This window comes from Sciurus vulgaris (genome assembly GCF_902686455.1).
Source record: "Sciurus vulgaris genome assembly, chromosome: 14".
Classification (NCBI taxonomy): Eukaryota; Metazoa; Chordata; class Mammalia; order Rodentia; family Sciuridae; genus Sciurus; species Sciurus vulgaris.
Window position 1 is genome coordinate 99,200,673 of NC_136475.1, and position 22,419 is coordinate 99,223,091.

Consider the following 22,419-nt stretch of genomic DNA (forward strand, 5'->3'; position numbering starts at 1 on the left):
TAAGAATATGGTAACCATGCTATAGCATTGAAAACTATTATAGTTACTGTTCTGTGGCCTTTAATACTATATGATAGCCATAATATAGTATTGAAACTGGTTTAATAGTTGTGCTATGGCCTTTTATAGTAGTATGATATCCATCTATAGCATCTAAAAGTAATAAAATAGCTGCCTGTGACTTAAATAACTAATATGATATACAGATTATAGCATTTAAAACTAATGAAAGAGCTTCCACGTGACCTTTAATACTAATATATATATCCATACAATAACATTTAAAACTAAGGTAAGAGCTTCCCTTGGCCCTCATTACTAATATAATATCCTAATATAGCATCTAAAACTAGTACAATGGCTACTTTCTGGACAGCATCTTAAACTGATACATTGTTTTCCCTGTGTCCTTTAATACTAATATGTTATACATACTATAGCATGTAAAAATATAGCTGCACTGTGGGCTGCAATAATAATATCCATTGTATATGATCTAAAATTAATTAAATAGGTGCCTGTGGCCTTTTGCACTAATATAATATCCATACAATATCCAAAGCCAATATATTAGCTGCCATGTGGTTTTTATTATTAATGATATTCTATTATAGCTTCTATTATAATAGATGTCCTATGACCTCAAATACTAATAAGATATTCATACTGTGGCATCTAAAACTAATTTAATGACTACCACTTGGTCAGATACTTTCATTTCTTCAAATTTGTTATCAGGAGTGACTGAAGTAAAAAAATATAATTGAATTCCATCATCATTGTCATCATGGAAATGGCTTTAAGAGAAACCTGGTCAGATGAATATCATTTCTTCCCATTTTCAACCAGTACATAGTTGGCATTGATAAACAGTCAAGTGTCCAGAATGCCCAAGAAATGTTATATAATATGACATACCTGTTGACAGGGGGAAAAAAGTCTAGGAAATAACTTCTGTGAACTTCTTGATTTCATAACAGGAGACAAGTACAAAAACAACATCCATGCGTCTGAGAACATTGGCTCATGGGCCCTTGAAGAAAGCTTTGCGTCCTTCATCATGAGCAATCTTCCTCCAGCAGTCAGGCATGCCTATGTACATGATGTCAGTTCCTTTGCACCCTGACTGCATCATTATGTGGCAGCAAACAGTATCAAATGGATAGGAAATCGACTCAGCAATGGCAGTGGCAAACTGTTCAGTCATCCAGCTATGCAGATGTAAGTATTTTGGGAATTTGGAAGCATTCCCTTTGCAGAGTCACAGATGCCAAAGTAGGCAGCTTGGTGGATGATAGTACCTACAAAGACACATCAAAGTTCTGGTACAGGCCTTCAACCCCATCAGATTTGTAGATGTTTACAGGCAGCCACCCTGGCCTTTGAATTCTCTTTTAATTCCTGCTTTGCCCATATCAGCTGCTAGATGGTTTTGGGCAAAATCAACAGGATACACAAAACACAAGGATGTGACCCCTGCAGCGCCACCTGATGACAGGTTCCCTGCAAAGTAGCACCAAGCTGGGTCCTCTTGATCACACCACCCAGGAAAATCTGCTTGTGTTATCTTTGAAGGAAATTTGAGACCCTGGGTGGGGAAGTATCTGATGACATTGACCAAGTTACTGTGCCAGAAGTACAGGACTCCCTGCTGCTTGGGAATGAACTACACAGTCCATAATACCCTTGTGCTGCTTAGCTGCAGTGATTTGCTTGCTTGGTGATTTGCTTGGCCAGCTCAGTGGGCACCACCATGGTCTTGGAGATGGCTGAATCCACTCCACCAACCAGGAAGTCCTTGATGAAGGACTCTGTCATGTTGGAAGAAGAGGAGGTGAGAGACTCCCTCTTGGTCTTTAATATTAATATAAGATCCATATGGCAGCGTTACGACTAATAATACTAGCTTCCCTGTGACCTGCAAAGTTAAAACGAATATCTAAACTAAAACTATTATAATATCTCCACTATGCATTTAATATAATGTTATGTCCATACTATCACATCTTAAGGTAATATTTAGCTGCCCTTAAAAACCAATATAGCATGCATATTCTAGCATCTTAAACTAATATGTGCCTTGTAGCCTTTAATTCTAATGTAATATCCATAGTATACTATCTAAAAGTTCTGTAATAGTTGCTATGTGAACTTTAATATTAATATGCTATCCATAGTATAACATCTAAAACTAATAAAATAGCTGCTGTGTGGCCTTTAATATTATTTATGATATCCAAATGATAGCATCTAAAACTAACTTCATTGGCTGCCCATTGGCATTTAATTTTAATATAATATCCATGCTGTGGCCTCTAAAACTGATATTGTAGTTTCCCTGTGGTCTTTAATACAAATATGATAAAATAATACAGTGTCAAAAAATGAATATAATAGCTGGGCATGGTGGCACATGCCTGTAATTCTAGTGGCTCTGGAGGCCGAGGTAGGAGGATCGTGAGTTCAAAACCTCCCTCAGCAAAAGAAGGCACTAAGCAACTCGGTGAGACCCTGTCTCTAAATAAAATACAGAATAAGGCCGGAGATGTGGCTCAGTGGTTGAATGCCCCCGAGTTGAACCCCTGGTACCTCCTCCCCCCAAAAAGGACATAACAGCTGTCCTATATGGATATCACAGCATCATTACATGATATCCATATATAGCATCAAAACTAATATAAAAGCTTCCCTGAAGCCTTTATTATTAATATGATATTCATACTGCACCATCCAAAACTGACAAAGAGCTGCCCTGTGGCCTTTAGTATGTCCATACTGTAGCATGCAAAACTGATATAATGAATTTCCTGTTTCCTGAACACTAATAAGATATCCATACTATATCATGTAAAACTGTTATAATGTCTGCCTGTGCCATTTAATACTAATATGATATCCATACTATATTAAAAATAGGTACCTTGTGATTTTTTAAATATTACTATAATATCTATACTGTATAATATCTATACTGTAGCACCTAAATCTAATTTAATAGCTGCCCTGCAGTCTTTAATATTAATATATTCTCCACACTATAGCAGCCTAATGTAGTATTATAGCTGCCTTATGCTCTTCCATACTTACCTAATATCCATACTATAGCACCCAAAACTAATGTAAATGCTGAACCACACTAATAGTACATCCATATTATAATTTCAAAAACTACTGTAATAACTGCCCTGCGGTCTTTGCTATTAATGTAACATCCTTATTATGGAATTTTAAATGGATACAATAGCTTTCCTGTGACCTTAACTTTAATATAAATACTATAGCATGTAACACTAATATAATACCTGTGGCATTTAATACTAATATAATATCCATTGTATATCATCTAAAGCTAATAAAATGCTGTCCTTGGCCTTAATAGTAATTTAAGATGCTCCATACTAGAGCATCTGAAACTAATATAATAGTTGTACTGTGACCTTTAAAATTAATGTAATATTCATGTGATAGCATCTAGTTCTAATATAATAGCTGACTTTTGGCCTTTAGCACCAATATGCTACCCATATTGTTGTTGGAGGCCGCTGCCCTGTAGGGCCCGCAGTGGTGGCTGACCTCGCCCTAAGATGGCGCCGAGAAGCCCAGCTGCAAGTGCTTTCTATTGGCTGACTGATCTCCTCCGCATCCGTGCTTAGCTCGTGATCAGTACATGTCCTCATTACCCACCATTGAGTCTCCATGAGCCAAACGTCTGACCCATTAAGGTGATTGGCTGTTATATCCCATAAAGCTGCATACTTTACGTGGCGGGGAGAGCAAGCAAGGCAAGGAGGGCAGACAGCAGCTGCAGGACGAGAGAAGAGGAGAGGCGGCCGCGGCGCGACGAGAGAGGAAGAAGAGAGAAGTGGAAGCTGAATGAGACAAAAGAAGGAGAGAGAAAGCTGCACGACAAGAGAAGAAAGAGAGAGAGAGCTGCGCGACAAGGGAAGAAAAAGAAGACAGCGGCGGTGGAGGAGGAGGAAGAACCAGGCACTCGGCTCAGAAGCTCTCCTATAAAAATAAAGACCTTAAAACTTCATTTGAGAGCCAAGTCTTCATTGTACTCGCTGGACGAGACAAGTGGTGCTGAAATCCGGGACCCCTTGCACCACCACAAAAGAGGTAAGTAATATCCAGGTAAAACAGCTGTTAAAACTAAACAAGTCTAGTAAAATAAGTTAAGAAAGGTTAAAGCAGGTACAGGGAGCTGGGTAAATTAACCCCCAGTGGACTGGCCAGGTATTAAGATTTTGTGTGCTTGTTGTTTGTCAGGAGCTCATGTCTTTGGTTGTATTGTATTGTTGCAGAGCGCTGCTGTTCTTAGTTGTTTTAGTGTGGCTTAGCATTGTAGTGTGGGCAGCATTTAAAGCTTTAGAAAATGGGTGGCGAAACATCATGGATCAGAATGGAGGGTCCGCTTAGAGACTTATTAAAAGCAAATGGAACACCTCTGAAAACAAAGACTGCGAGGCTTTTCCTCAGAACGATAGAGGAAGCTGCGCCATGGTTTTTAGATGAGGGACTCTTAAACATACCACAGTGGGATCACTTAGGAGAGGATCTAAGAAAGAGGGAGAAAGTAGAACCATTGCCGGTGGGCACGAGCGCAATTTGGAAGTTGATTCGCGGGTGCTTAATTAACCCGAGGCCAACGTTTAAAGATACGCTAGAAAAAGGAGAGGACATTTTAGAGGAGAAAAAAGAGGAACAGGAAAAAAGAACACAAGAAATGCAAGGGCTAAACTTTAAGAGAGGAGGACCCCCAGGATCATGTTTCCACTGTAAACAACAAGGACACTTTAAAAAACAATGTCCCCAGTTAAAACAGCAAGACAGACCCCAGAGAAGGCCTAAACCAAACAATGTCCCCAGTTAAAACAGCAAGACAGACCCCAGAGAAGGCCTAAATCTGGAGTCTGCCCAAGATGTAGAAAGGGATATCATTGGGCTAGTGAATGTAGATCTATGATAAATGTAGATGGTAACCCTATCCTTCCTCGTGGAAGTTCAAAAAATGAGGGTTGGGGCCCACAACCCCAGGGCCCAGCACAAATGTATGGGGTGATTCAAAAAGTGGCCAGGACACATTATCCAGTGACAGACCAAGGAGAGCAACACGAGGAAGTGCAGGACTGGACCTCTGTTCTACCACCAGAGCAATACTAACGCCAGAAACGGGAGTACAAGTCATACCTGTTGACTTTAAGGGTCCCCTACCTGAGAACACCATGGGACTATTATTAGGCAGAAGCTCCAGTGCACTTAAAGGATTAATGATAGTTCCAGGAGTCATAGATCAAGATTATACAGGAGAAATTAAAGTGCTTGCTTCATCACCTCAGGGCATTATTTCCATTTCTCCGGGAGACCGAATAGCTCAGCTTTGTATACTACCTAGTCTTCATGGCTCATTCCCATCACAACAACGTTTTAGGGGAGATAAGGGTATGGGATCTGCAGGTATTGATTTGGCCTGCCTTACTATGGAACTAAAAAACAGACCTATGTTAGAATTAATTGTAAAAGGAAAAATTATAAATGGATTGTTAGACACGGGAGCAGATACAAGTATCATAGCGGAAAAAGACTGGCCAAAGGATTGGCCCACACAAAAGGCAAATCAAACATTGAGAGGATTAGGTATTGCCACAGAACCAAAAAAGAGCTCCATGTGGCTACAATGGAAAAGCCCAGAAGGTCAAGAAGGACTTTTCCAACCATATGTCTTAGAACAAATCCCGGTGACATTATGGGGTAGAGATATTTTAAATCAAATGGGGATGAAAATAACCACAGAAGGAATATACAGTGAACAAGCACAAAACATAATGAAAAAACAAGGGCACAAGTGGGGAAAGGGCTTAGGAATCAATGAACAAGGCATAACAGAACCAATATCAATTAAACAAAAAGGTGATCGGGATTGGGTTTTTCCTCGGGGCCACTGATGAAATAATTAAAATAAAATGGAATATAGAAAAACCAATCTGGGTCCCTCAGTGGCCCCTAAATACAGAAAAACTTAAAGCAGCCCAGGAATTAGTACAAGAACAATTAGAGGCAGGGCATATAAGGCCCTCCACATCACCTTGGAATACCCCCATATTTGTTATAAAAAAGAAATCAGGTAAATGGAGATTATTACATGACCTAAGAGCCATCAATGCCGTAATGCAATCCATGGGGCCAATTCAGTTGGGCCTACCAGTCTTATCAGCATTACCAAAGGACTGGAAATCAATAATATTAGATATAAAGGATTGTTTTTTTCTCTATTCCTCTCCACCCTGACGACATACAAAAGTTTGCTTTTACGGTCCCCTCCATTATTCATGGACAGCCTGATGCCAGATATGAATGGAAAGTCCTACCCCAAGGGATGGCCAATAGTCCAACCATATGTCAAATTTACATAAATAGTGCTTTAATACCAATCAGAAATAAGTACCCAGATATAATTATATATCATTATATGGATGATGTATTAATTTGCCACCCAGAACAAACAATACTAGATAAGGTATTTACTGATCTAATTAGTCATTTAAAGACAAGAGGACTTATTATAGCACCTGAAAAGATACAAAGACAACAAGTTCAAGAATTTTTAGGCGCTAAAATAAACAGCACAATCATTACACCCCTAAAAACTTTTCTTAGACTCAACCATCTTAATACCTTAAACGATTTTCAAAGGTTATTAGGTGATATTAATTGGATAAGGCCTTACCTTAGATTAACTACTCAAGATTTAGGACCATTATTTAATATCTAAAGGGAGATGCTCATCCTTCTTCACCCAGAAAACTTACAGAGGAGGCCAGAAAAACCCTAGATGTAGTACAAAAAAGACTAGACGAGGCACAGGTTGATCGTACAGATCTGTTGGCATCTCTATCACTCATAGTACTTCCAAATAATTTAGTCCCTACAGGAGTCCTCTGGCAACAAGGACCTTTAATGTGGATACATTTACCCTACTCTCCAGGAAAAACAATAGTTTCTTATCCTGAAGCAATGGCACAAATAATATTCAAGGCATTAAAATCAGCCATCATAGTATTTGGAAAAACTCCAGACAAGATAATAACCCCATATAATTCAGAACAAATTTCTTACTTAAGCAATAATAACAATGATTGGGCAATTCTTATGTTCACAACTGCTGCCCAGTTTGACAATCATTATCCAAAACATCCATATATACAATTTTATTTAAGAAATCCTGTGATTCAAATAAAAATTACAAAAAGGGAACCTATAAGACAAGCAGTGGTAGTGTTTACTGATGGTTCCAATAATGGTACTGGAGCATATTTTTATAAAGACAAGGTACAAACATTTCTTTTTCCAAAGGCTTCTGCATAGCAAATAGAATTATTAACAATAGAACAAACATTAAAAGATTTTCATAAAGTTCCTGTAAATATTCTGTCAGATAGCCATTATGCTGTTAATGCAGTTCAACAACTGGAAGATGCCTGTCTAATCAACAAAAATTCCACCATATCCAACATACTCTTAGCATTACAAAAATTAATTTGGAGTAGAACAGAGCCATTCTACATAGGACATTTAAGAGCTCACACAGATTTGCCAGGTCCGTTAACACAGAGCAATAATATAGCTGATCTAGCCACAAGGGATCCTCATGTTTTTTCTATAATAGAAGAAGCACAAAACTTCCATAGTAAATTTCATGTAAATTCTAAAACCTTACAAATAAAATTCAATATAACCAAAGAACAAGCCCGAACCATTGTAAAAAACTGTAATAATTGTGTAACATACATAAATTCACCTAATAATAGCATTAATTCAAAAGGTCTATTGCCCAACCATCTATGGCAGATGGATGTAACACATATTCCAGAGTTTGGAAATCTCAAATTTGTTCATGTAACTATTGATACCTACTCAGGGGTTATATTTGCTTCATTACATAGTGGAGAAAAAAATAAAAGACGTGATATCACATTGCTTACAGGCCTTTGCAACTTGGGGAAAGCCTAAACAATATAAGACAATGGGCCTGCATATATTTCTGCATCATTTAAAAATTTCTTAAGTACCTTTGATATTTCCCATTCCACTGGAATTCCATACAATCCTATGGGACAAGGAATCATTGAAAGAGCCAATCAAACACTAAAGGCTGTTTTAAATAAACAAAAAGGGGGAATAGGAGACACATACAGGTCTCCTAAAGATAAACTAAACATAGCATTATTTACTTTAATTTTTTAAAATTTGGACAAAGATGGAAAAACAGCCGCAGATAGACATGAAAATCCTACAGCGGCTCCAAAGGTCCTTGTACAATGGAAGGATGTACTCAATGGACAATGGAGAGGCCCGGATCCAGTGTTATTCTGGAGTCGAGGCTCCATATGTGTTTTCCCACAGGGTGAAAAAACACCAGTCTGGATCCCAGAGAGATTAACAAGACTGCATCTAAGACGTCATCATCCTTTACCATTAACTAATACCTCTTCTATTCTTCCACCTATTTTTAGTACCAATGCTTCGACAGGATTGCCTGCAGTTCTCTTTGATTCACAGACCATTCTTTTAATGCTACATCTTTTTCTTTACCAGGATGATGTTCAGTTAGGAATGAAACGTGTCAATCTTTATGATAACTGGCTTCTGCTTTCTAACACAAAAGGATATACTAATATACAGTCATTTTTCAGCCTTCTGGGAGTGGAACATATGTTGTGCCAGTGGAACTTCTCCAATTGGGACAATTCTTCTTTCCTATCTGCTACTCAGTCTCTTACCTGTAATGGAAGCATAACCTTTCCTCCCATTCCAGTTTGTGTGTCACCCCCTTTCATGTTTCTATTAACTAACCATAGTACTACCATCCTAAATTGTTCTGAGGCTAACATAACTTGTTTCCTTTCACAATGTTGGAATGCCTCCCAGTTTTCCGTTGCAGTAACCAGTCTCCATAACTGATGAAGACCTGCCTATGATTTTTGTCTAGAAACAAAAGAGACTTCGGCATTACAGCAGCAGTGGTTACAGCGGTGGCTGTGTCTGCTGCTGCAGCTGTGGTAGCAGCAACAGCATTAGCTACTACAATACCAATAGCACAAGCTGTCAATAATATAGCTGAAAGAGCCGCCTCAGCTTTACAAACACAAAAGGTTATCGATGCCCACTTAAAGGCTGGCATAACTGATCTTATACTCCTGATAACCTTACCACTCAATTATGATTAGAGACTGAAACATGGGCAGACATCATGGCTCTTGGAATACTTATGGTACTGGGTTTGGACTAATGATCTGATGCCTTATGCACATAAGACGCCAACAACAGGGAGAACGTCAGACCATCAAAATGGCACTTATGGTGCTTAAAACTGGCACATCTCCCCAGGTGTGGCTAAATACGCTGGGTCGTTAGCCAATGACGGGTAAGCAAACAGAGACATATATCAACCTAAGACAGGTCCTCATCCCAAGATGGGTGAGATACCAACGACGGGTAAGAATATGTTCTGCTATTATGCAACCTAAGACAGGCATGATCCTGGGGATCCAGAGTCACAGATAGGCTCATGGGGGCCCATACCAACCTAAGACAGGGTTCTGATGCCTGGAGGTCAGAATTCTGATGACGGGTAAGGATGGTGCTCACCACATGAGCTATCATGATGACCTGATCTTAAGCCACTAATAAAACAGAAAGGGGAAGATGTTGGAGGCCGCTGCCCTGTAGGGCCCGCAGTGGTGGCTGACCTCGCCCTAAGATGGTGCCGAGAAGCCCAGCTGCAAGTGCTTTCTATTGGCTGACTGATCTCCTCCGCATCCGTGCTTAGCTCGTGATCAGTACATGTCCTCATTACCCACCATTGAGTCTCCATGAGCCAAACGTCTGACCCATTAGGGTGATTGGCTGTTATATCCCATAAAGCTGCATACTTTGCGTGGCGGGGAGAGCAAGCAAGGCAAGGAGGGCAGACAGCAGCTGCAGGACGAGAGAAGAGGAGAGGCGGCCGCGGCGCGACGAGAGAGGAAGAAGAGAGAAGTGGAAGCTGCATGAGACAAAAGAAGGAGAGAGAAAGCTGCACGACAAGAGAAGAAAGAGAGAGAGAGCTGCGCGACAAGGGAAGAAAAAGAAGACAGCGGCGGTGGAGGAGGAGGAAGAACCAGGCACTCGGCTCAGAAGCTCTCCCATAAAAATAAAGGCCTTTAAACCTCATTTGAGAGCCGAGTCTTCATTGTACTCACTGGACGAGACATATTGTGGCATCTGAAATAGCATAAGAGCTGCTCTTGGCCTTTGACACTAAAATGATATCTGCATCACAGCACTGGAAATCATATAAGAGCTGTCCTATAGGCTTCAGTATTAATATGATATCCATTCTATAGCATCTAAAACTAACATAATAGATGCCACTTTCAATATTAATATAATTAATGTGACTTTCAATATTAATATAATTTCAGTACTTTTGCCTATAAAACTAAAATAACATTGTCCTGATCTTTAACATTAGTATGATATCCATAATATAGCATATAAAACTGATGTAATGGGTGCCATGTGGCCTTTTATATTAATATATCTGGGTTATAGATTGTAAAACTAATATAATAGTTGCCCTTTAATATAAATATAATATCCACGTTTTAGCATTTAAAAGAACATAAGACCTTCCCTGTGGCCTTTAATACTAACATAATATTCACAGTATAGCATCTAAATTTAACTAAATAGGTATTCTATGGCCACTAATACTAAAATGATATTAGCATATAGCTTCCAAAACTAATTTAATATCTGTCCTATGGCAATAAATACTAAAATAATATCCATATTATAGCATCCAGGTGCCTTTTGTCCTTTATTTTTAATATGATAACCATACAGAGCCCCTATAACTAATATAATATCAGTCCTTTGTCTTTTAATACAAATATAGTATTCAATATTTAGCTCCTAAACATGTGACCTTTAATATTAATATGATATCCATACTATGTTATTAATATAGGCTATAAATTAATATATTGCATATGTAATATACAGTATATCTTATAATGTATGATTCTAATATAATGTATTATATTGAATAATTGTACTAAAATTTATATTAATTATAATTATATGTATGTTCTTAGTATGTTAGATTACATATGATATCCAGAGTGTAATATTTATGTGATAGCATCTAACTCTAATATAATAGATGACCTTTAATATGAATACAATACTGATATTATAGCTGGCATGTGGCCACTAATATTGTGATATACGTACTATAGCATGTAAAACTCATGTAATAGCTTCCCTATGGCCTTCAATACTAATACAATATGCATAGTATAGCATCCAAAGTGAATATAATACCTGCCTTGTGGTCTTTACTACTAATGTATACAGTAGAGCATCTAAAACTAATATGATAGTTGCCCTGTGGCCTTTGATACTAATAAACATAATACAGTATCTGAAATATACATGACAGCTATGCTGTGACCTTTATAGCTGCTGTGGCTTTATAGCTGTGGCCTTTATAGTTCAGATTAATATGATAATTGTAATATTACATTGAAAACTGCTGTCAAAGTAGTTCTGTGGCCTTATTTTTAATATAAGATTCATAGTGAAGCACCTAATACTAATATAATATTGGTCCTGTTGCCTTAATACTAATATATTATCCATACTGTAGCCTGTGAAATTAATAAAATAGTTACACTGTGGTACTAAATACTAATTCATAGTGTAGAATCTGTTACTAATAATGTTAGTTTCCCTGTAGCCTTTAACACTATAATATCCATGCTATACTTTCTAAAATGATATAATAGTTGCCATGTCACTTTTCATGTTACTGCAATATACATAGTATTGTATCTAAAATGAATAATTTCCCTGTTGCCTTTAATACTAATATCCTCATTAGAGCATCCAAAAGTAATATAATAGCTGCACTGTGGCCTTCAATATTAATATAAAATCCATTGCTTGGCCTCAAAAACTAATATAATAACTGTCCTGGGACCTTTATTATTAACATAATATCTAACTGTGGCCTATAAACTAATAAAATGGCCACACTGAGGCCTTTAATACTAATGTGATGTCCATAATACAAAATAAAAAACTAATGTAATAGCTCCAGGTGGCATTTAATATTAATAAAATACAAAACTGTGGCATATAAACTAATATAATGGATGCCCTGTGGTCTTTAATACTAATATGATATACGTATTATAGCATCCAAAACTAATAAAATAGCTGCCCTGTGGTGATTATAGTTAGCATATTATCCATATTGTAGATTCTAAAACTAATACAATTATTGCCCTATGGGAATTAACACTAATATGATCTCCATACTATACAGTCTAATAAAAAGTGCCCTGTGGTATTTACTACTCACACACACACACACACACACACACACACACAAATATACATGATAGCATCTAAAACTAATAAGATAGTAGTCCTATGGCCTTTGATACTAATATAATGCCCATACTATAGTATCTGTAATAAATATAATAGCTGTGCTGAGATCTTTAATATTGATGTACTGTTTGTACTATAGCATCTAAAACTAATATAATAGCTACCCTGAGTATTTAATTCTATTTTGATACCCATAAGTAGCATCTAATACTGATATAATAGTTGCCCTGTAGATATTACTAGTAATATAATAGCCATGCTCTATTATCCAAAAAATGCAATAATTGCCCTGTAGTCTTTTGTAGTAAAATGATATCCATACTCTAGCATATCAAGCTAATAAAATAGCTTTCCTGTGGTCATTAATAGTAATATAAGTTCCATATTATAGCCTTTTAAACTAATATAATAGATGTTCTGGTTCTTTAATATTAATGTAATATCCATGCTTGTATCTAAAACTATATAAAATGTTGACCTCTGGTATTTAACATAATTTCCATATGAAAGCATCTTAAACTAATGTAATATATGTCCTAGGGCCTTTATGATATCCATATTATGGTATCTAATACTAATATAATAACTGCCATTCGACCTTTAATATTAATAAAACATTTATATTATACCATCTAAAAGTCATGTACTATCTGCCCTGTGACCTTTATTGTTAATGCACATCTATAACACCTTAATCTAATACAATAGCTGTTCTGTGGCCTTAACAATAATGTAATATCTATGCTGTAGTAGCTAAAACTAATAAAATAGGTTCCTTGTGGCCTTTAATACTAATATAATATCTATACTGTGGTCTCGAATACTAATAGTGTTCTTAGCCCACAGCCATGCTTCAGTAGTGTGGTCAGCAGCTCCCTGTGTTAGAGGGAGCATCTGATAAGTGTTCAGGACTTGAAGGTGGGTCTTCAGCTTGGCAGCCACAGATCTATGCAGTGAAGTCCTCCCTAGAGAGGAGTGTCCTTCTCACCACCTGTGCACAAAGTCACACTTCTGCACCCTGTTAGTCTTCTGAGTGTGTGTGGGCTTAATTCTGAGGTCTTTGTGTCCATAGGGCATCTTCTTTGAGTATTGAGAGGCAAACCTGGCTGGGAAGGCCAAGGGAGGGTACACAAGGGCAGATTTCCCATCAAATTGTAATTCATTGTGTTTGAGAAGAGGGTTGTGGTCCCCAGTCTGTTCTACCCTCACTCCCTTAAAGGGCTAGCTTGACCCAGTGGACACAGGTGAGACACCAGGACTAGGTGGAGCATCCTCCTCTGTGCCTTCCTGAGGCACCTTCCTGCTGAGATTAAAAGGGACATCTCTGCTGTTCCAAACTGAATGTCTAGGGGGCAGCTGGAGAAGGTGTGAGAAGTGGTTTGTCCAGCCCTGGGTTTTCTGGACTCCAGGACTTTGGGGATTGAGTTTCTAACATATGAATTGTGGAGGGCAAACATTCAAACCATAGGACCATCTTTTCAGAACAAGGCATGGGATGGTGGGCTCCATTTCAGCTTAAATGTGCGAACTCATGTTGTGGAGCAACCAGAACACTCAGCCCTGAGGTTTTACATCAGCACTAGACAGTAGCATAGCTCTCTCTGCAGCACCAAACAGGCTGATTAAAACAATCCAAGCTCAGAACGCAGTTGAATTGCAACCTGTGGAAAGAGTTGAAATTAAAAGTCAGGAAGGAGGTTTGAAGCTGCAGCATTAAGTGCTCCATGATAATCAATCATAGGTGGGCCACAGGGGACCTAATGGCAGCCACCCACAGGCTCTCCCTGGCCAGTGTGGTCCTTTGGGGCTCCTGGAATTGCCCAATGTCTGTCTGTCCTTCCCAAAGAGGCTTCTATGGGCAAAGATGCAGACTTGGGTTGTTGTGCCTTCATTTTCCTGAGATTAATGGCTGCATCTACAACTGTAAAAAATCTCTTTCCATAGGCAGCAACTGCATCCTCAGCCTGAGCTTATCAACTGCATCTACAGGTGTTTCCATACAGAACCCATGTTGCCCCAGTATGGGGCACAAGGGTAAGGGCATGCCAGGTGGACCAGAGCAGAGGCCTGGGGACGCCCTGAGATCACAGGGCCTCTATGGCACGAATGCACTGCAGGTCTGTCATTCATTCACCCGTTGAGGCACATCCTGATTCCTTAATCTATTTGGCCACTCTGACTCGAGCTTCTGTGTGTCATTGCACGCTGTATTTAGACATGTTTGCAAGACATATTTTCTAGACAGATGTCTAAATTCTTAGGTTAATATTGGATTATATGGTGTGCTCATTGTAACTCTGGAAAGAACTTAAACCTTTAAAAAGTGATGAACTATTATGCATTCCACCAGCAATGAGAGTTCTGGTTCTACATCTTCCAATCAGTGCTGCATTGGAGACTTTTGTAGCCACTTAAGAACCGTGTGAGGCCATCACACAGTGTGGGTTCTTTCCCCTCATGTCAGGTGACGCTGAGCAGCATGTCTGTGCGTCTTTGCCATTTTTATATCTTCTTTGGTGAGTTGTCTGTTCAATCTTCACCCACTTTTAATTGGATTGTTTGTTTCTCACCATATTTAGGAGACAAGTCCACTTTAGTTATGCATTTTCCAGATATTCTCACCAGTCTGCGGCTTATCTTTTTCAGAGCAGACTTTTTCATTTAAAAAATCTTTGAGAACTGAGCATTGAATCCAGGGGTGTTATAGCACTGAGCTACACTACCAGCCCTTTTTAATTTTTATACTTTGAGGTGGGGTCTTGATAAGCTGCCTCAGGCTCCCTAGTAGCTGGGACTACAGGTGTGCACTACCATGCCCAGTGACAATTTCAATTTTAATAAAATCCTTGCTATCAATTATTTCTTTCATGAATTTGTTTTGGAGCTATATTTTAAAACCTCATCATGAAATTTGGTCATGAGTATTTTCAACTACAATTTTTATAGTTTCACATTTTCAGTGTAAGCCATGGACTATTTAGAGTGAGTTTTGTGAATCTTATAAAGGTTTTCTATGTCCATTCTCCCATATATTTTTCAAACACTCCATCACCAGTTGTGCAGTAGATGCTCCTTTCTTCATTGAAAGTCTTTTTTCACTTTGGCAAAATCAGCTGCCTGTACATAGTGGGTGTGTTTGGGGCTCTCCACTCATCTCCATTTATTTATGTGTATTTCTTCACAGCATCAAGTTTTCCTCACTACTTCAGCTTTCTGACAGGTGTTGGGATACAGATGTGTGAGTTCTTTGTCCTTCTGTAGTCTGTGTCATCTATTCTAGGTTCAGAAACAGATTGCTGGAAACTTGAGTGTGATTTCACTGAATCTGCAGATCAAGTTTGAGATAATTTCATCTTGAATATGTAAAGACCTGAACAAGGAATTTCTCTGTATTGTTTTATTTTGTTAATTTATTTCAATTGTGTTTCAAGGTTTTCTGAAAGTGCAATTGTAATTTAAAACTTATTTTTTAAATTTTCAATTTAGTTGGTGCTATTGTAAATGGAATTGTTTAATTTTTTTCTTATTCTAGTTTTTAAATTTCCAATTTTCATATACATTGCTATATATAAGAAATTAATTGACTTCTGCCTATTGACCATGTACTTTGCTTTTTGCTATCTATATCCTTTATGATCAAACATGGGATGATGGATTCTATTGGTATTTGATTTCCAAAATTATGGCCTAGAAAAATCAGAACCATGAGTTTCAGAACTTCACCAAGACTGCCACAAGGGGGCGCAGGGTCAGTGCTGAACAGTGAGCACCGAGCATCCTCAACTGTCCACAGTGGCCAGCAGGGGGTGCTCATGGTGAGTTTTTCTGATCCCCTTGAATTATCTGCCTGCAAGGGATGGGTGTCTTGTGCCCACAGCAAGCCTCCTTCTCAGGACTCACCTGGGGAAATGCCATGACTGGGGACACCTGGGGTCTATGTCCACAGTGAGGTAACCCTAACCTTCAAGACCTGCCCTAACCCTCACCCTTGTGGTCCACAGGGGCGACCATGGATGTGGACACCTTGGGGCTATGACTGTGGTGACAAAAGCTTCCTTCTCCTTGAGACCCACACAGGTAGATGCTGTGGCTGGGGACACCTTGGGCCCATGTCCACAGTGAGGTAACTCTAACCCTAACTTTGGGATCCACCCAGGAAGAGACCATGGCTGCAGACACCTTGAAGCCATGACTACCATGACACCTAGGGACCATGTGTATCATGAGATTTCTTCCTCCTGGCATCCATATGGCAATTTCACTGTGGTTTTGGGATAAATGAAGTTCATCTGAGGAAAAGGTGGAGAAGACTGAGGGAAAGCCTCTTTCTACTAGCCCATGTGCTGAGGAAGAAGCCATGTTTCTTACTTTTATAGGTAATATTTTAGTGAGATTTCATTTTATAATAGTATCCACTGTTGAGGCTTTGGCTGTTAATTAGCACAGAATGCTAAAGTACATTTTATGGGGAGAAATTCCAGGACACTGAAAGGAGAAACACTGAGGCATAAACTCAGGATAGTTCAGGGGAGGCATGGGGGTCCCAGCACCTGCAGCCTCACTAGTGCCTGAGGGGAAGGGTTAATGCCACCTCATTGTTTTTATGTTTTTTTATGGTGGACTTTTTCCAGTGTTAAAGTACTTTAAAAATATCAAGAAGTTGATGTATCAATTGATAATAATATTGTGGCTGTATTGAAAAGATATTTCCACTATGTAACTATGAGTTTTATAGGCAATACCAGGGATTTCTGAGTAAGTCTACACACAGTGGAGTGGGCTGTCTGACAATTTCCAGAGGTCACTGTGGTGATAACTGTGCCAGAATACACTGCCCAGAATTCCTGGGGTGCCTAGTCAAACATACTACAGCTCCCACAGTCCTTTGTGGAGAGGGTTGGGCAGGCAGTCACTGAACTACACTATTCAGAATCCTTGGGATACCAGGGCAAGCACATGACATGAAACTTCCAGAGGCCTGCATGGTGAAGGTTGAGCAGCAGAATGTTACTGTACTGGCACAATCATCAGCGTCCCTGGGTATTCATGTGACATGCAGCTCCCAGCCTCTGGGGTGAGGGATGTATGGGCATAACAATAGACTAAACTACCGTGAACCTTGGGCACCTGCAGCTTGAAGAGGTCTCTGCAATGAGGACTGTACTTCACTGCCTAGAGTTCCTGAGCTTATCCATGGGAGTGTGCAACCTGGAGCTCCCATGGTCCTCCATGGTGTGGGTTGTACAGGTAGAATACTGCACTAAACTGCTCAGAATACCAGGGTATGCCTGGGAGAAAATGCACATATTGCACCTCCAGTAGTCCTCTGTGGTTAGAGCTGCATGAGTAGGTCACTGGACCATAGTACTAAGAATATTCAGGGTATGTGGGCAAGCGTGCAGACTGCAGCTTACATGGACATCTGGTAGAGGAGTATGTGGGCAAAACACTTGACTACATTGCCCATAATTTTCAGGTGTAGTAGAAGCTCAAATGCTTCCCACTATGAGCTGGCAAAATGTGGGGCTACATCACCCACAATCCTAGAGGGAAGAAGCTCCCAGGATCCCCCACAGAGAACCAGCAAAATACTGGACTACATCACCCACAATCCTTAGGGGGTAGGGATGGGAAGCTCATAGGAATGACCACCTACTATGAGCAGTAATAATGTGGGACTACATTACCCATAATGCTTGAGGGGAGACGGAAATCACAGGAGTTCCCCACCTCCTGTGAGCAGGTAAAACATGGCACTAAATTACTCACAATCCTGAGATGGTGAAAGTTCCTAGATTCCTCCACAGAAAGCCAGCAAAACAGTGGAATACATGACCCTCAGTCCTCAGGGGCAGAAGCTTTCAGGAGCCCCTTTATTCCCCACCATATGAGCGGGCAAAATGCTGGACTACATCATCCACAATCCTGGGAGCGGGTAGTGGAAGTACACAGAATCGACCCTTCTGAGCCAGAAAATACATGGGACTTAAAAACCCGCAATCATAATGGGGCAGACGTTCCCTGGGCTCTGAATAAAGTACCAGAAAAACACTGGACTACATTACACACGATCCACAGTGGGTGAGGTAGGTGGGCAGTTCACTCCCCCACCATAAACTGTCAAAATGCTGGACTACATTACCCAGAGACCTCAGGGGCAGAGGCTTGCACCACTTCCCTTCATTGGGCAAAATTCCCAACTAAATGACCTAAAATCCTAAGGGGATTGAGCTCCCAGGAGCCTTATGAAGAGCCAGCAAAATGCTGGACTACATTACAACTCTCAGGATTAGAGTTAGGGTTCAGGTTTGGCTGTCGCTCCTTGGGGGAACTCTGGGAGCTTCCTCACCCTAAGGATTATGGGTGATGTAGTCCTTGATTTTACCCACACACCTCTGTTAAAGAGATCCACGGAATCTGAATGCCACATTCTTGCCATGATACCCTGAGGACTCTGAGTAATTTTAGGATTAGGGGTAGGGCTAGGGAAATATTAGCTGCAAGGCAAAAGTTAGTGAGATTTAGGAAACCAAGGAGGATACTTGAATTCCGTCGCCACTAAGCAGTAGTGGGTAGTATAGGTTTACCACTGACACCTGGATATCCTAGGAACTTCCTTCACCATAGGATTATGGGTAATGTAGTCCCAACAGTCTCTGCTCACCGCTTGGTATTCTGGGATCACCTCCCCTAAGGATTGTGGGTGAAGTAGTCTTGGACTTACGGCTCCCTTTTGGGAATTCTGGGAACGTCCTCCCCCAAAGAATAATGGGTAATGTATTCCCAAGGTTTACACTAACTGGGGGGAATTGTGGGAGCTTCCTTCTCTATTAGAATTTTGGGTAACATAGTCCCATGATTTGTCCTCCTCATGTGAAGGACACAGGGCACCTCGTCCCTGCTTTAAGATAATGCAGTCCCAACATTTGCCTGCTCACTGCTGGGAGCTTCACCCTAAGGATTTCGGGTAATGTAGTCCTATTGTTTACTTTCCCCATGCAAAGGATTAGGGGAACTTCCCCTACTTTAGACACCTGCGCGCGCGCACACATACACACGCACACACATAGAATTATGGGCAATGTAGTCCCAATATTTGCCCGCTCACTGCTAGGGAGTTTGGGAATATTCTCCCCTAAGTATTGTAAGTGACATGCTCATGGGCTTACCACTCGCTTTAGGGAATCCTGGCAAATTCCTCCCCCATAGCATTTTAGGTCTTGTGTTCATCCATGTGCTTTAAGTCCTGAAAGTGAAAAGGTTTCTGAAAATCTAGCAGTGATTGTGGAGCCAGTGCCAAGTGCCAGATTAGAGCAGGGCTCTGCAGCCCAGATTCTGGTTTACGATGATGAGACTTACATGATGCAAGATGTGGCAGAAGAACAAGAAGTTGAGACCGAGAATGTGGAAAAGTGGAAGCGTCAGTTCATGGCAGTAGTGCACGCTGTACAGATAAGACGATTGAAGCTGCTGCAGCCCTGCTTCTCGTGGAATCTCCTACCTGCTTGAGGGATTCAAGAAGTCCTGAATTTACCCATGCTGCTATGAGGCCAGATGTCATTACAGAAACTGTAGTGGAGGTGTCGGCTGAAGAGTCTGAACCAATGGATACCTCTACTATTCCTACATCACCAGAGAGCCATGAACCAACGAAAACGAAAAAAGTTGGCCGTAAACCAAAAACCCAGCAATCACCAATTTCCAATGGGTCTCCTGAGTTAGGTATCAAGAAGAAACCCAGAGAAGGAAAAGGAAACACAACCTATTTGTGGGAGTTTTTTTTTTTAGATCTACTTCAGGATAAAAATACTTGTCCTCAGTATATTAAGTGGACTCAGAGAGAAAAGGGCATATTCAAGCTTGTGGATTCAAAGGCTGTCTCTAAGCTTTGGGGAAAACATAAGAACAAACCAGACATGAACTACAAAACTATGGGACCAGTTTTGAGATATTACTACCAACGGGTAATTCTTGCAAAGGTTGAAGGACAGAGGCTTGTGTATCAGTTCAAGGATATGCCCAAAAACATAGTGGTCATAGATGATGACAAAAGTGAAACCTGCAGTGAAGATTTAGCAGCAGCCGCTGATGAGAAGTCACTAGAACACGTGTCACTGTCAGCAGAAAGTCTCCTGAAAGCAGCAGCTTCTGTTCGTGGTGGAAAAAACTCTTCTCTGATACACTGCTCCAGAACCGAGAAGGGTGTGGCCAGAGTGGTGAATATCAGTCCCCTGCTCACAATGCCTCCTCCAGGTCTCTGCCCACCACAGCTTCTGTGTCGGCAGCGGCAGCTCCAAGGATGGTTCGTGTGGGAATGCAAATACCTGTTGTAATGACCTCATTGGGTCAGAAGATTTCAACTGTGGCAGTTCAGTCAGTTAATGCAGGTGCACCATTAATAACCAGCACTAGTCCAACAACAGCGACCTCTCCAAAGGTAGTCATTCAGACAATCCCTGCTGTGATGCCGGCCTCTGCTGAAAACGGAGACAAGATCACCATGCAGCCTGCCAAAATCTCACCATCCCAGCTACACAGCTTGCACAGTGTCAGCTGCAGACAAAGTCAAGTTTGACTGGATCCGGAAGCATTAACACTGTTGGAACCCCGTTGGCTGTGAGAGCACTCACTCCTGTTTCACTAGCCCACAGCACACCTGTAATGAGACTCTCAGTGCCCGCCCAGCAGGCATCTGGCCAGACTCCTCCTCAAGTTATCAGTGCGGTCATAAAAGGGCCAGAGGTTAAGTCAGAAGCAGTGGCAAAAAAGCAGGAACATGATGTGAAAACTTTGCAGCTGGTAGAAGAAAAACTTGCAGATGCAAATAAGACTGTGATTCATGTGGTAGTTGTCAGTGCCCCTTCAGCTCTCACCCTTCCGGTAACTATGAAGACCGGAGGACTAGTGACGTGTGAGAAATAAACAGCAGCTCTGCTGTGGACTGTATAGACTGCTATGGTAGTACTGACATAAATGATTGCAAGGGAAGTCATCAAGAAAAGTCAAAGGAAGACTTTAAAACATTTTAATGCACATAAGAAAACAATCACACTTACTAGAAATAAATTTCCTATCCCATGTTTCAGTGGGAAATAAACTACACATTGAGATGCTGACAGAAAACTGCCTCTTACAGTAGGAAACAACTGAATCCGTCAATAAGGAAAAGGATTGAAAGGGACCAAGCAGCTCACTACAATATCAAGTTACACTAAGACTTGGAACACTAACATCTGTAAGAGGCTCTGTAGTTTTCAGTGGGGAGGGGTTGGGATGGGTGATCTCATTGTTACATATAGCAATTTTTGATGCATTTTATATGCATACCAGCAATTATTACTGTGTTTGCACAGTACTCACTTAACTGGTGCTATGTGAAGACTCTGCTAATAGAGGTATTATAGAATGTGAATTTAAGAATGGATCCAAAAGCTTCAGAAAGAGATCTAGTGTGAAAAAAGATCTAGTGTGATTTTTTTAAATATCATATAGCTTAAGCTGATTTAGACTAATTTTCAGTTTTCTTTCTTGAAATAAGCTAATGGCTTGTTTGTGTAAAGCTTTTTTATCAAAAGAAAAATTAAAAAAATAATAACCCTGACTGTTAATGGCCTAAACTCATCAATCAAAAGATATAGACTGGCAGAATGGATTAAAAAGAAAGATCCAACAAAATACTGCCTTCAGGAGACTCATCTCATAGAAAAAGACACCCACAGACTAAAGGTGAAAGGATGGGAAAAAAGCCTACCATGCACATGGGCTCAGTAAAAAAATGGGGGCTTCCATCCTTATTTCAGATAAAGTGGACTTTAGCCAAAGTTAGTCAGAAGGGATAAAGAAGGATATTTCATACTACTTAAGGGAATCATAAATCAGGAAGATATAATGATCATAAATATTTATGCCCCAAACAATGGTGCATCCATTAACATAAAAGAAATCCTTCTCAATTCCAGGAATCAAATAGACCACAAC

General features: G+C 40.1%; 1 protein-coding gene and 1 pseudogene across 2 annotated transcripts; one reads left to right on the forward strand and one right to left on the reverse strand.

Annotated features, from left to right (window-relative positions):
- Positions 1 to 704: 704 nt before the first annotated feature.
- Positions 705 to 1,879, reverse strand: LOC306643445 (ADP/ATP translocase 2-like; annotated as a pseudogene). The gene has a single exon. The product of its transcript is annotated as an ADP/ATP translocase 2-like (transcript).
- A 17,898-nt stretch (positions 1,880 to 19,777) lies between these two features.
- Positions 19,778 to 21,879, forward strand: LOC306644563 (ETS-related transcription factor Elf-2-like). The gene is given in 3 exon segments (XM_079111610.1): positions 19,778 to 20,664; positions 20,667 to 20,957; positions 20,960 to 21,879. Coding segments are annotated over 3 exon segments (1,374 nt in total). The 5' UTR covers positions 19,778 to 19,985; the 3' UTR covers positions 21,364 to 21,879.
- Positions 21,880 to 22,419: the final 540 nt, after the last annotated feature.